Below are 14,526 nucleotides of genomic sequence, written 5' to 3' on the forward strand. Positions count from 1 at the left end.
CGTACACATTTCTTGTACCCCTTTGGTTGGTTTACTACCTGCAGAGTTGTGGCTGTGCTACAACTTATCAGATACCAATATTGCCACTGAGGAATTATAAAGATATGTTTATCCAAGCATTTTAAATGCCTCTGTGTAATAAATGCTGCTGCTGGCTTAAAAATTACCCATATATGTACATTGGACAGGCAAGGGGAATGTTTATACTGAATAAACATAGGGATAGAGTGACACAGCCAACAATTAACCATAGCTGAACACCATTTCCTGTCTGAGGTATATGGTGGTAAACACATGGAACTATGATACTAATACAGTAGGGAAGAACTAAGCAAGCATTCTAGGGAGGGAGGGGTGGGCTGGACATGCATAAAATGTGTAGGATATCTCCCCTTAGTTAAACCATGACTTAAAGTAATGTATGAAACAAATAAACTTGTTTATGAAGCCCCTTTTCTGTTTTTTGATAAATCTTATAAGCATTAAATACTGCAGTTAATTTATGAATAACCTGCATATGTTTCATGAATGATGATGGATATGACAAAAGGAATGTTTAATCAGAAGAAATGAGCATTTAGGGTGTCACAATCAAAGCTGACAATTGTTAAAGACCATATCTTGCCAAAGGTATATGTTGCATAATATTCTGACCTATGCTACTGTCATAGTAGAAAGAGTTAGAACAAGCCCTCTTGGGAGGGAGGGGTTAAAAATACATAAAATGAGTAATATGACTTTCCTTTGCTAAACAAATTTATTCATGTACATAACTGCATTGGTTAGTGTCAGTGGGAGGTAGAGGTAGTTACGTACACTGCTTAAAGCAGAAAGAGTGCTGTCGTAGTTATGACAGAGAAAGAGGCAGTGAGAGGAGTGGCCATGAGAAGACTAGGTGGAAACTCAATCTGAGGATGTGCAACCTGTAAATATGTGCATAGTTTGTGGGGAGAGACTTAGGTGGAGGGGAGTTTCATAATAAAAAAGACAGATCCTGAGGAGCCTGAGAAGGATGACAGTAGTGAAGGAAAGTGGAAAGAAAACAAAGAGCCATGTAAAGGATGGGTATCAGAGGCAGAAGGAAGTGCAAGAAAAAGGGATGGACAGAATATTAAAATATGTCAGGAGGTTGATTGCACAATTTACAGCACTGCAAGTAATGCACAGCTTGAAAGGGAAGCACATGAGCAATTCAAAAAGGTGTCTTTACAATGCTGGCCTCCTCATCTTGGGCAAGTACAAAGCAGAGAGACAGTATAACTGATGACAAAAAGGAAAACCCTTCAAACTAGTGGAAGTATTGCAAGATGAGTAGTGGGAATATGTGGGGATCAAGGGGCAGATGATGGAGAGGTAAGGTCACATTGATTTTTGTACACTTACCTGCAAAGACAACAGTAAATGCTATGAGGGGGATATTAACAAAATTACTGGCATTTCAAAAAGGTTTCAATTCCATGATAGGAGACTGGAATGTAGTGACAAATAAAAACGAGGTGGAAAAAAGACAAAGAAGATGAAGGATAATTAAAGAAGGAAAATGTTTAAAAACAATCACAGAAATGGTAGGCAGAATGAGAACTGGGGACTAGGAGTAAGGCAATAAAGAACAGAAGGCTATACTTTGTATTCAAACAGGTATCTGAGTTGGTCAAGAACTGACAGGGGTTAAGTGAAAGTAGAGAAGCAGGGAAAAGAGTGAATAAGGTATTGTGTGAGACAGTAGCTATAATGGACCATGCTATTTTAGAAATGAAACTGAAACCAAGAGAAATCAAGGAGCACCTGTGGCACAGACAGTTCCCGGGGGGCTGTTGGAGCATAAGGGGAGGATAAAGGGAAAGATATCAGAGGAACTAGCAGTCAAAACTGATTGGATGGGGGGAGAGAGAGAGAAAGAGAGAGAGAGAGAGATGGGACCAGAGTAAAATGGAAATAAATACAATTCAGCAGGAATGGATAAGAGGCAAAGATGGCAAATGAAGGAATATAGAAGAACACTTTTGATAGGGCTTATAGACATAGAAATGGCAGACAGTGAAGTAAGGAAATGTAAGAATGATAGAAAGTTGGGGGGGTAAAACAATAACTTTAGAAACTAGAAGATGACAGAATATTGGAGAAAAAAAGAGTGTTCAGAAAATCTGTACTTCAGTGATTGCCCCAAAACAATAAAGACCTTGGTAGTAATAATGAGGCAGCAGGAAGTGGAAAGAGGGGTATCTCTGAAAAGAGATGGAGAAGGAGGACAAAAGAAGGATACACTGAAAGGGATATTGGAGAGTTTTAGAAGTTATTATGGAGACTTGCATAAGGCAGAAACAGGTGTTCAGGAACTAGGCATGATGAATACAGCATGCTGGGAGGAATCGGATATGCAGAAACGGATAGGACACTTTAATTATACACTGAGAGGGTACAGTACCACATGCAGGGAAGGGAGCAGTGATAATAGTGATATTAAAGGAAGGTGAAGATTCTCTACTGCCACCCTTATACAAACTTATATCTATTTTAAACCATGATTGTGAGTGTTCCTTGTTAATTATTGCATAAAGGCTGGTAAAAATGCCCCAGAAAATAGCACATGGAGATCAGAGAGAGTCTGTGGGGGATTGAGAATAGCAGATAATATATTGAAAATTTTAATGATCATACAAGACATTCAAGAAAGGGAAGAGTAGGTAACACTCTTCTCACTCTCTGTGGAAAAGGCATTTGATAAGTTAAGATGGAATTATTTGTCTGAGGTGATGGAGAGATAGAACTTCCTGGAGGAATGGGAGGATCAAATCAATGGGGCATATGAAATCCACAGCTTTCAGAGGAGATGAAAATGGAGCAAGGAGCATGGCAGGGTTGCCTCATCTTGTCCTTGTTGTTCAGATTGCTTCAGACACCATTAGCAAGTGCTATAATGAACTGTACGGTGCAAAGATATGATTGGAAGGTAGAACAGAAGAATATTGGTATGTATACTAATCACGTATTGGTTACCCTGGCTAAGTCAGAGGATGGCTGGGATGCAATGTGGCACACGCAGTCAAGTTTTGGAATGCAGCTGGAATAGATATTGAAAAAACAGAAATTGCAGGCAATAACAGTAAACAGAGAGAAACATGAAATGAAGAGAATGGGGCAACATGATATACGAAAAGAGCAGATGCAGAACTTGGGAGTGTGGTTGAAGGAATCAGTGGAGGACTCCATGGAATGTACTTATAGGAAGAGAAGTGATTAGGGTGGACCTGGACCAAAAAGTACATGCATTATAATTATCTGTAGTACGACAGCTGTTATAGTCAGGTCATTTTAGGCCTTGCTGGAGGATGGTTTCCTGGAAAAAGTGAACAATTGTGGCGAGATTATATATGGGACAAAGGAAAGTTGACAGTAGCCTGGAAACACTTTGTGTGTGAAAAAGACAATGGCGGATTGTGTATGGCAGACCTGAGGAAGTATTTGCATAGCTGTGAATTAGCACTAGTCATTACATTACTGTATGTACAATATGAACTGTATTAGAAAAGGATGACCAGGGAAAGAAATGTGGAACCGAGTTGGGGTGAGGTCTTGGTGAGGATACTATTGGAAGTTCCAGGGGGGGGGGGGTGAAAGCATGGGATGCTGATTTGCAGGGATTTTTTTGCCTGCAAATTAATCCCAGTGATACATTGTCTTCCTTCAAATGGAAATGAATAATTGGATGAGTATTCACAAGTACCTCTCAGGCTTTACTGATTGAGGCCTGCCTGAAAGAGGAGGGTCACTGTGAGGGTGGGCACTAGTAAGGCATAAATGGTTACAGGACTCAATTGGCTTGCATTTGCAATGATCCTATCATCCTATGAAGAGGGCAGAATTAATAATCTACATGATATAAAATTGCAGGATACGTAGGATGTAATGTAATGTGTGATGTTATTGTTGCAAAAATTAAGTCAGATACATGAAACTGGGGGTGCAGAGCACTATAGCATAATGTAGTTGAGTACTGCTGTTTTTTTTCTTCTGGCTCCACATTACTGTAAACATTTCTGAGCAATATTTCTTTAAGTGAATTTTAATTTCACACTGAAAGTGGAGGAAAATGTTTTCTTTTATGGGAAATGACATCTCTGTTTCACAGTAGAAGGAACAGTGGACGTGGGTGCATTTGAGCTCCTAAGCATGTGAGTGTGTGTGTGTGTGTGTGTGTGTGTGTGTGTGTGTGTGTGTGTGTGTGTGTGTGTGTGTGTGTGTGTGTGTGTGCAGAATGGGGTTGTGTGCCCTGGGAGTTTGGCAGATCCTACGCAAATGCAAAACGTATATAAAATGTGTATGCATTTTCACTTAAAGATTAGCTGACTATGGGATTATACCTTATTATATGTCCTCATATTATAAGATAAAGCAGAACTGGTGCTATAATGGGGGGGGGGGGTTTAGAGGAAAGCATAACTGTCTTTCATTATTTCAGGCTGCATCAGGTGAATGGAGCTTGGGACATCTAGAAGGGAAATTAAAGATTTGGGGTTCTTGTGGATGGCCCCAGGCTGGTGCAAGCTTGGGGAATAATATTATTTTAATTAAGTTAATGTTTTAAAATATTACTGTGGTCCACTCTGCTGTGTGATCAGTTCCTGACAGCCATGTCAAGCTTTGTGCCTTCACTCGCATCTACTGATTCAGCCTATAGGAGTATTTCTAATGGCTTTAACCTCACAGATGGGCAGCTAATGCAGCCACTCTCATCTCTTCAAGGAGCTACTACACTGTCTCCATGCAAGTGCATGCTTCTAGATCCATGCTAATAAGGGCACATCCCCTGGTCTTTGTGTTTTTCATCGTCTCCGAGCCTCCAATTGCTGGTGGAAGAACACCAAACAAAGACCACTCCTCCACTTCCCTTCCACAGGATTTATATAACCTCTCACAGCCATCCTCCCCTACTAGGCATTTTTAATACTTGAGTAACTACATGAACTTGGATTGTTCGGGACATAGTAAGGACTTTACCCCTCCATGACAAACAGCAAGCAAACCTTAAGTATTTGATTTTACAAATACAGTATCTTCATGAGCTAGCCAAATTCCAGTTCAGAACTGCAATTTCCTGCACATGTATAATTGCCGTTGCACTTTATAGATACGCTAACCCTTTGCTCAGCTCACCCACAAATAACTGATCCTATTCGTCATCAGCCTCTCACATGTACATTTTTCAACATAATAATGGAGATGAGATGAGATGGGATGAGATGGGATGAGATGGGATGATATGGGATGAGATGGGATGAGATGAGATGGGATGAGATGGGATGAGATGGGATGGGATGAGATGGGATGAGATGAGATGGGATGAGATGAGATGCATCTATATATATATTATATATTTTGAGATAAGAAACAGAATATAATAATTACAAGTACAAAAAATGAGAATAAAAATAAGTGTATTATACAAGGAAAGTACAAAGAAGAGCAATTACTGAGAACAGTTAAAAGAAGAGTAATTACTGAGAACAGAAGATATACGGTGAAAGAATATGTCTTATGAAACATAGGGTAAGTAACAATAAATATTAAGAATTAACCTGGGAGAACACAAAAGCAGAGCCAGTGTTTAGTAAAGTGTTCTTTTAGTAGTAGTTTAAACGTATGAACTTATGAACATCTGAGATGAGATGGAATCTAAGATTCAACATTCATAATTCCACAGTCTGGGTAGGTGTGATGTTTCTTCTGGTGCTGGGTATGTGTCTCTGCAGAGCAAAGTATGTTTTTTAACAGTAGAAGCATCTAGCTACCATTTTTTCTCATACCATTAAACTGTAAACCGTACTTGTGTGCATTAACAAGCAGAATTAAGCGTTGTAGTATTAGAATGCATCTCCATTATATAAGTACATTAGCTACTGCATTACACATGACATTAGTGATATTTCTGTTTGTCATACCGAAGCTCCTCTAAGTTGTTGTGAGTTCTTACATTTTTGTTGGGATCTAGACTGTTGAAAATCACTGAAAGATCTTTGTCATTCATGTCAGCTGCGCTTCTCACTCAGATGAATATGGTCTCAGTGGGCTTGCTTTATACAAATAACTTTCTATTGTGCTGTGATAAAATGCTAATCTCAGGAATAGAAATAGAAATCATGGCACAATATACCGATATACTGATGGTCTTGTTCATGCATCTGTTGATGTTCTCTGAAAAGAAAAGATCATTCCTGAAGGAGGAAGTGACAGTGTAGTTGAGTAAAATCACAGACTTTATACAAAGTACAGTATGACCAAGTTTAGTTAATGCATGCTGTCTTGAGTATCTTTTACAAGGAATAACTGATGAATAAACTTTCAGTATAAACTATGCTGATGAAATAGAAACAACAATGCATAATTTAAAGATCATATACAAAGCCAGTTATACAAAATAATTTTGTAGTAACACTATCAAGGTTGAACAAAGTACCAAACAGTGGGTGAAAGACAAACTAGGAAGTGAAAGGGGAGGTAATATACTGTGTAGGTGAAGTTGTTGCAAGGCAGCTAGTTCAAGTGAAAGATGTAAACAAGAGGAGCATGTATCTGACAGAATGAAGTTAAAATACATTACTGTGACTATCATTTATTCATTCACTCATTTGATCACAGACACCTGTAGTATAGACAGTAAACAAAGTGTCTGTAACTGGTGAGCATGTCAGTGAGTGGGTGCATATGTGTGTGTGTGTGTGTGTGTGTGTGTGTGTGTGTGTGTGTGTGTGTGTGTGTGCTTGCATGAGCAACAGGTTGCCCTGTAATCTAACAGCAAATAGCTGAAATACCTTACTGTGGCCATTATTTAAATGTGTATGCATTTATTTCTTTACTTTGCCATTCATCTGATCTTCAAAATCAGCTGAGTTGTATGCAGAAAGTTAAGTGGTTGTAACTGGTGGGTACTTCTATATCTGTGTGTATGTGTGTGCATGTGTGTGCATGTGTGTGTGTGTGTGTGTGTGTGTGTGTGTGTGTGTGTGTGTGTGTGTGTGTGTGTGTGTGTGTGCAGGTTACAGTGAGATGCAATGCCTGTTGTCATCACCTGTCACTCTGTCTCCCAAACTAGTGCTACTGATGATAGCAGTGCCTTGGCCACTCTCTACCATGTGTGGGTATGGTCATGTTTAATGCATAGTCAGGAACTGTTCTTTATAGCCTGGGTGTGAAAACACCTGCATCATTTTATTATGGGTCGTGGTGTGTCATAGCCCATAACTGTGGACCAGACGCAACCTCTTTGCCAGTGCAGCAATGTATTGTGCCCACCTTTGCCTTGGCTGTTATTTGCTAATGCGTGTCCTTTCCCAATAGTCCAGCCTCTCTATCTGCTGCTGGTACAATTAGTATGGAAGACTCTGCCAAGATGTTCATCTGCTGCTTCATCTGCTGATATTATACCTTGTTGTACATTGTGGCACATACTGCAAAAAGCTTTTTGCAGCTATCTAGACTGTATCACAGTCCCCACCCCTATGTGTCTAAACAATAGAAGCATCCATAAAAAAGGCTAAACACATTCTCCATTATATTTATGTTTCCACATGTGCTTTATTATACCCCATTGTGTTATGGTCTGAGGGTAATGTAATGTCATGTAAGATATATAATGCACCATCTCCAGTATACAACAAACATGCCACAAATTCAAACCTCTCTGCTTCTTACTTTTCTGTTCAGAGATTCATTACTCACAATTGTAATCCTGCTCCTCAGCCTTACTCCCTTACTACACCATTTTCCTCTTATGTAATTTAGAATAGCCCATACGTTGTGCATTCCTTCTACTTGGGCTAATTTGCACTTTGAATATGTCAGACATTTATGAATATAAACATGTGTGTATAATAGAGGGAAAACAGAGATATTGTGGGAAGTGGAGATGCTCACTGAGAGATTACCTAAATATAGTCATAAAAGAACATTTATTTGAGTCAGAATACAAGTGGTTGACTTTAAATCTCTGAATGATTTGGTTGCTCTTATTCCCCCCCAAACAAAAATTCTTGACTTTCTTCCATTCAAAACTGATTTAGTGAAAAATAAATGAACAATAAAAACTAATAAAAATCAAATGTATCACTTTTATATTTAAATATAGTTACTTGCATTCTGCAACCATACACAGCTCATTAAAATTGTTTTCACTTGATACAACACAGCTGAAAGGCTAGATAAATGCATTATTTATGCTAAAAAAGAGATCACATCAGGTGAGTTATCTTTTAACATCAACATTCAAAACAGGAAAACTATTTCGGACAGCTAGCCCAATTAAAATGCTACGTTTCACAAAACAAATTCATGTAAAAACCTTAAATACATGATATATTCTATTCCCTTGCACTATAGACATTCCCCTTACATAAAACTTGACATTTATACCCACAGTATGATTTTCATGTCACCTTTTCTATTATATTGAAAATAAGAAGCTTTAAAGTAAGCAGTCTTCTGACAATGACCTTCACCAAGACAATATGAAGGAAAAACAAACCTTTTCCTGCTCAAACCGATGAAGAGCTCAGTTGTTTTTATTTTTTTAAGAGCAAACGTTACAGTAGGAAGGCATGTTTACCATTTATTTTAGTTTGGTAACAGCTACTTTCTGAACTGGCCATTTATTGTTGCTGAAAGCCAGCCTGACCTTTTAACTTTTTGCCACTTTGATACAACCAACTTCCTGCTGAGGCTGTATCTGTGCTACCGTAGCATGAGTTGGTGTATGTAAGGAGATAATGCAGCAAGCAAATGGAATGAAAAATCACAGGATATTTAAAAAGGTGCCTTATTAATATTATTGTACAAATCTTTCAGAGTAGATAGCCCTGGGACGCAGATGTATATCTGAATGCTGTTAACTTGTCAATTTCAAGTACTTCCCCAAAATATTTTCTGTTAGACTAGCAACCATCTTTACTTTCATAATTCATTTTTAAAGTAGAATATGCTACAGATGAGGAATGGCTTTTCTTTTCTTCTCATCTTCTTTTTTTTAAGTTCTGGAATTCACTAATTTATTTTTATAAGTGCCAATTTCTAGATCATTGTACTAACTTCAGAGAAGTGCCTAATGGTTTAAAACTATCTCTTAAAATTGCAAAAAATAAAATAAAAAAAAATGATCTGTTAGTTTGGGTATTGGTGCTTGTGTGTGTGTGTGTGTGTGTGTGTGTGTGTGTGTGTGTGTGTGTGTGTGTGTGTGTGTGTGTGTGTGTGTGTGTGTGCGTGTGTGCATGTGTGCGTGTGTGTGTGTGTGTGTGTGTGTGTGTGTGTGTGTGTGTGTGTGTGTGTGTGTGTGTGTGTGCACGCATGTGTTTCTGCGTACACATTTGTGTTTACATGAGTTTCTGAGTTATTTCTTTAGTTGTAATTTATTTTATTTTCTTCCCTATTTTAGTTTCTATCCCATGACATTCCTCTGTTTGATAGCATCATTTCAGACCTCTTCCCAGGGGTCATTTTGCCAGCTGCAGACCATGGCAACTTGGAGGTCTTCATCAGAGAATTCATCAAAAGGATGAATCTACAGCCAGCTCTCTGGTTCATCAACAAGATAATACAGGTCAGAGAGGTCCCATCTAATTCTTTTCTTACTGCATTTTCCTTTGCAACACATTTCAAGATTTCACTGCGTGGTAAACTTGTGGATTTTTAAGAAAATAGCAAATAAATACCAGTGTACTTTTTGAATGCTTGTATTATATTTTCTTGGAGTAGTTGCCATTTATTTTTCCATGCACAGAAACTGGCATGAATAATGAACACAGGCAATAAAACTATATTCAGAATAAAAGATGTATTATAATTTTTTTTTTCCAGAATTACAAGGTTTGCAAAGTGTTTTTCAGAATAAAAATACCGAGCTGCAGAATCATTTCTGATGAATTACAGAGGCTACAAAGTTTCATTTTAATAGAACATTTTACTACCATTTTAGATGAGTTTAAGGAGTACAAAGTATAATAAATGGACCTCATTTAATGTTGCATCCCATCCTATAGATTGTCATAACAGACATTTAAATTTTAAAAATAAGAAGAGTCTTCAACATCGTTAACTGCTGTCCTTTCATTATCATGTACTCGTAGTTTATAAAATCAGTTTATGTAATTCACATCACTAGCCACTTCATAAATTGGACTTAATCCCACACTTTAAGTCTTGTTTTTTTTTCTTTATAACATGCCCCTCTGCATTGTTGTTAACTTCTATATATACTAGTTTGCTTGTTTTCTATTGTTATATAAAAAGATTTGCACTTTATTCATCTGCTTTTACTGTATTTGTGTTTTTACCTACTTTATTTTGCTTTTGCTGCTTGTTCTTAAAAGTACTTAATTGCATTTATTCTGCTGCATTTATTACTGCTTGTTAGTTGTTTGTAACTGTTATTCTAAGCCTTTGGTTGAAGCACTTGGGCTTCAGACCAGTTGTTTTACATTAAGAAGATTTGTGGTCTGCACTGTTGTCACAGGACAGGTAGCTTGCATCCTTGTAAGTTGGGAGTTGCTGATTGAAGGCTTAGTGTCTGTTATTCTAAAAGTGTATTAATTCTGGTTTAATCACTTAGGCTTTGGGCCAGTTATTTTACATAAAGAAGGTGTGGTCTGCACTCTTGTGGGAGAAGAGGGTAGAGTCTGCTCTTCTGAGCTGGGAGTTTCTGGTTAAACGTTTATCGTGTTTGCTTATTTGAACTGTTTCTTTCTGAAATTGGTACGCCTTGTTTACTGTAGCATAGATTTGATTCAGACCTGCTGAATCTAGCTTTGGTTGTATAACTTGAGCACTAATCCAGACCATCTTTTTTTGCAGAAGGCTCCCCTGCACCCTAGTGGCAGGAGTGTGCAGTTAGAACTTGTCTGATCGAAGACTGTTGGAACAGGGCTCAGTTTTTAACTTTTTATTGGTTAATTGTTTAATTAATTGTTTAATTTGTTAAATCAATTTGCTCATTTGCTACTGTTATATAAAAAAATGCACTTTATGCATCGACGCTTAGCTAGGGTTAAACTATTCCCGGATGCCATAAAGTCTTCTCTTCAAATTTTCCCTTGAACTGGACAGTTTTTTAGTTTTAGCACTCAAATTTGTTTCTTTGAGCTCAGCACTTGTTCAGAACTCATCCTAAGCACTAAATAAGCTATAAATTGCTATAACACTCAACTTTCCTCACTTGTCTTGAGGAAAACAATTTTTAGTACTTAATAAATAAGCACATATCCAGGCATGTCTAAGGGTCAGCTCCCAGTGTTTTCTCCTGTCTACCTGACGAATTTGGGCATCATGTACACAGACAACCCTCTCCTCCTACCACCCAGCACTACAACCTGTGAGAGATGCACTTATATAGCCAAACTGGAAGCAAAGCTCTCTTCACCCAAGACTGATTAGACAGTCAAGAAGAGAAGGTAAACACTTGCACCACACCACACTCATCACATAGTCCCTCAAAACCTACACCACCAAAACAGACACATAGAAACACAAAACACGCACCTACATTCGCAGATGCTCTCAATAAAAATCTGCTCAAGCAACAGAGACCTCAAAAGCAGAAATGCCAGCAACCCCCCCCCCAACAGAACCCAAATGATACATAGCCCTCAAACTCAGTGTGCCACTCAACCACAGCCCAATAAGGCAAAACAACGTATCCAACACTCTAGTCATAGGTGACTCTATAGTCAGGCACACTGATGTTCCACTCACCAGGCTAAACAAGGAGAACCTTACTGTCAGCTGCCTGTCGGGTGCCAGGATCTGCCACATAATGCATGCACTCAGGTCACTCCACAACAAGTACAAATATGACTCTGTCATTCTCTATGTTGGTGTGAATGACCTGATGTACCTCCATGGACAACATGAAAAGAGACATGTTGGAGCTCTCCAATCTTGTAGCTCAGGCAGATATGACCCTAGCCCTGAGTAGCATCCTGCCATCACCCAGAATGATTCCACAGTACAAGGACAAAATGATTGACTTCAATAATTGGCTAAGCTTTTGGTGTCATTCTAAGGGGATCCAGTATCTGTCAGCCTGGGATGACATGATCAACAGACCATGATGCTTTGCCAGAGATGGCCTGCACCTGTCACCCTTGGGATTCTGGATACTGGCTAAGGCTCCTGCCACCCCTATAGTGCCTTTTTAGGCAATGTTTAAATGACAAATTCAACAACAGGTACAAGCAAGCAAAATCTGAGGGTAATGCTACTCAATGCTAGAAGTCTAAACCTCAAAATGAATTCACTCGAAGCACTCCTTAAAATGGAGAACATTGACATCTGTGCAGTGACAGAGACCTGGTTCAAGGATTCAGAGAGCACCCCTGCATTACCAGGCTATAATTCATACTACACCTTTTGGCCACCTAACCTGGACTGTAGCACTAAAGGCGGAGGCATGTCCATATTCATTAAGGATATACACACCTCCAGGCTAGTTGCTCAGCATAATGCATCCGAGATTATCCAAGTGCAACTAACTCTGGGCAAAACCGCAATCCAAATTGTAACTTGCTACAGATCCCCCACCATGCCCCAGGATTCTTACTCCTCATTTCTTGATACACTGGAAAATATTAGGGTACAACCCAATAACCTAATAATGGGTGATTTCAACTACCTCACCATTAACTGGGAAAACTACTCATGTACCAACTCTTTTGCTCAACATTTTCTGGAATTTATAAATTCCAATGGCTTGGATCAAGTTATACACACCCCCACTAGGGGCAGCAATATCCTAGAGCTGGTCATTACCAACATGGGCGACCGGTGTTCCGCACCAGAGGTCAATTCTTCATTGGTCAGATCCGACCACAAGGTAATCACCCTAGACATCCACGTCCTGCCCCCACCCCCATTAGGGAAACCACCGTAAAACATTTCTCCAAAGCCAACTTCAGGCTTCTTAAGACAGAAGTGGCAAACTTCACGACACCCATGCAGATGGACAACAGAGATATGACTGCTGAATCCTACACAAATACACTTTATAAGCACTTACACGAGTGCATGGATCGTGCTATCCCTAACAGAACCAAGATGCTATCCTCCAAAAAAAAGGAAGCCAATCTGGTGGTCCCCTACCATACAAAAACCCTTACAACAGAAGAAAGAAACTGTTGCAAAAAAGAGTAAAATCCCATGATTGGAGGAACTCCCTGGACATCCTCAGTAAGAAGCTGAGATCCCTCATAAAATCCTCCAAAGCTAGTTACGAAAACAAAATCGCCACTGATTCTAAAGACAACTACAAAGCATTCTATAGCTATATCAAGAATCTCAATGGCAACACTCAGATCTACTCTGAGTTATAGCACAATAGCACTAAATATACAGAACCAACTGATATTGCCAACATCCTGGCAGATAGGTTCATTGTTAACTTTACCCCCCACTCCCTAAAGGGCCCATCTCTATGCCAGAAGAATGCAAAGTTCCTGTAATTACAGCTGTACAGGTAAAAAACACACTCTCCGAAGCCAAGAACACAGCATTCACGGGACCTGACAACATCCCAGGCTGCATTCTACATGAATTACAGAATGAACTGGCACCCCACCTAAGCACCATGTTCAATCATAGCCTCACCTCAGGCTTTGTGCCCATTGAATGGTGCACAGTGATGGTTATCCCACTCCACAAAGGGGAAGCCACTACGGACCCTGAGAACTACCGGCCCATTAGCCTAACAAGCCTGGTCTGCAAGGCCATGGAATGTATCATCATGGAACTTATAAACAAAGACATTGGTAATCACAAAACTCTGGACCCCACCCAGTTCCAGTTTGTAAAAGGCATATCATGTTTCCTAAACCTGATAGACTTCTTTGAAGCAGCCACCAAAGCCATAGACGAGGGTAAGGTTGTTCACACAGCCTATCTAGATCTCGCCAAGGCTTTTGACACCATCCCCCACTCTGGAATTATAGATAAACTCACTAAACTAGGTATATATCCCTATGTCACAAGATAGGTTGCCAAATGGCTCACTGACAGAACCCACACTGTGAAAGTAGCAGACTCCAAATCCGACTTCAGACCTGCGACAAGTGGAGTACCACAGGGTTCAGTCCCGGGTCCTATCATGTTTGGTATCTACTTTTCTGAAGTACAGGCTAACACAGAAGGTCTTTGGCTAAAGAAGTCCGCAGATTACTGCAAACTAGGAGCCATAATCGAAACTCCTAATGATGTGGACATCCTACAAAAGGGCCTCACTGAGACAGATGCCTAGTGTCAAAGCCATGGCCTCAAGCTCAATGCCAAAAAGTGCATTGTCATCCCCTTTGGTAAAAACTCTGTACCCATGAGCTACCACATAGGTGGTAGTCTACTTAACACCAAAAGTGTGATAAGAGACCTTGAGACACAAGTGGATAGTAGTCTCTCCTTTGATAATCACTTCTCCACAGTAGTCAGGAAATCCTTCTATGTGGCACACCTCATCAAAAAAAGGCTTCTCATCCAGGAAAAAAGAGGTCATTGTTTCCC

The 14,526-nt window shown here is 39.4% G+C and overlaps 1 protein-coding gene across 1 annotated transcript in view; it reads left to right on the forward strand.

The window, feature by feature from the left end:
* LOC122815364 (dynein axonemal heavy chain 3-like) overlaps positions 1-14,526 on the forward strand; it is a 4,921,723-nt gene that overhangs the window by 1,777,578 nt on the left and 3,129,619 nt on the right. Inside the window, exon 30 of the mRNA XM_044087818.1 lies at positions 9,422-9,586. Within this exon, the coding sequence (XP_043943753.1) occupies positions 9,422-9,586 (165 nt within the window). The remainder of the gene's footprint in view (positions 1-9,421; positions 9,587-14,526) is intronic.

The sequence above is a fragment of the Protopterus annectens genome, chromosome 11.part0, assembly GCF_019279795.1.
Source record: "Protopterus annectens isolate FY-2018-M chromosome 11.part0, PAN1.0, whole genome shotgun sequence".
Classification (NCBI taxonomy): Eukaryota; Metazoa; Chordata; order Ceratodontiformes; family Protopteridae; genus Protopterus; species Protopterus annectens.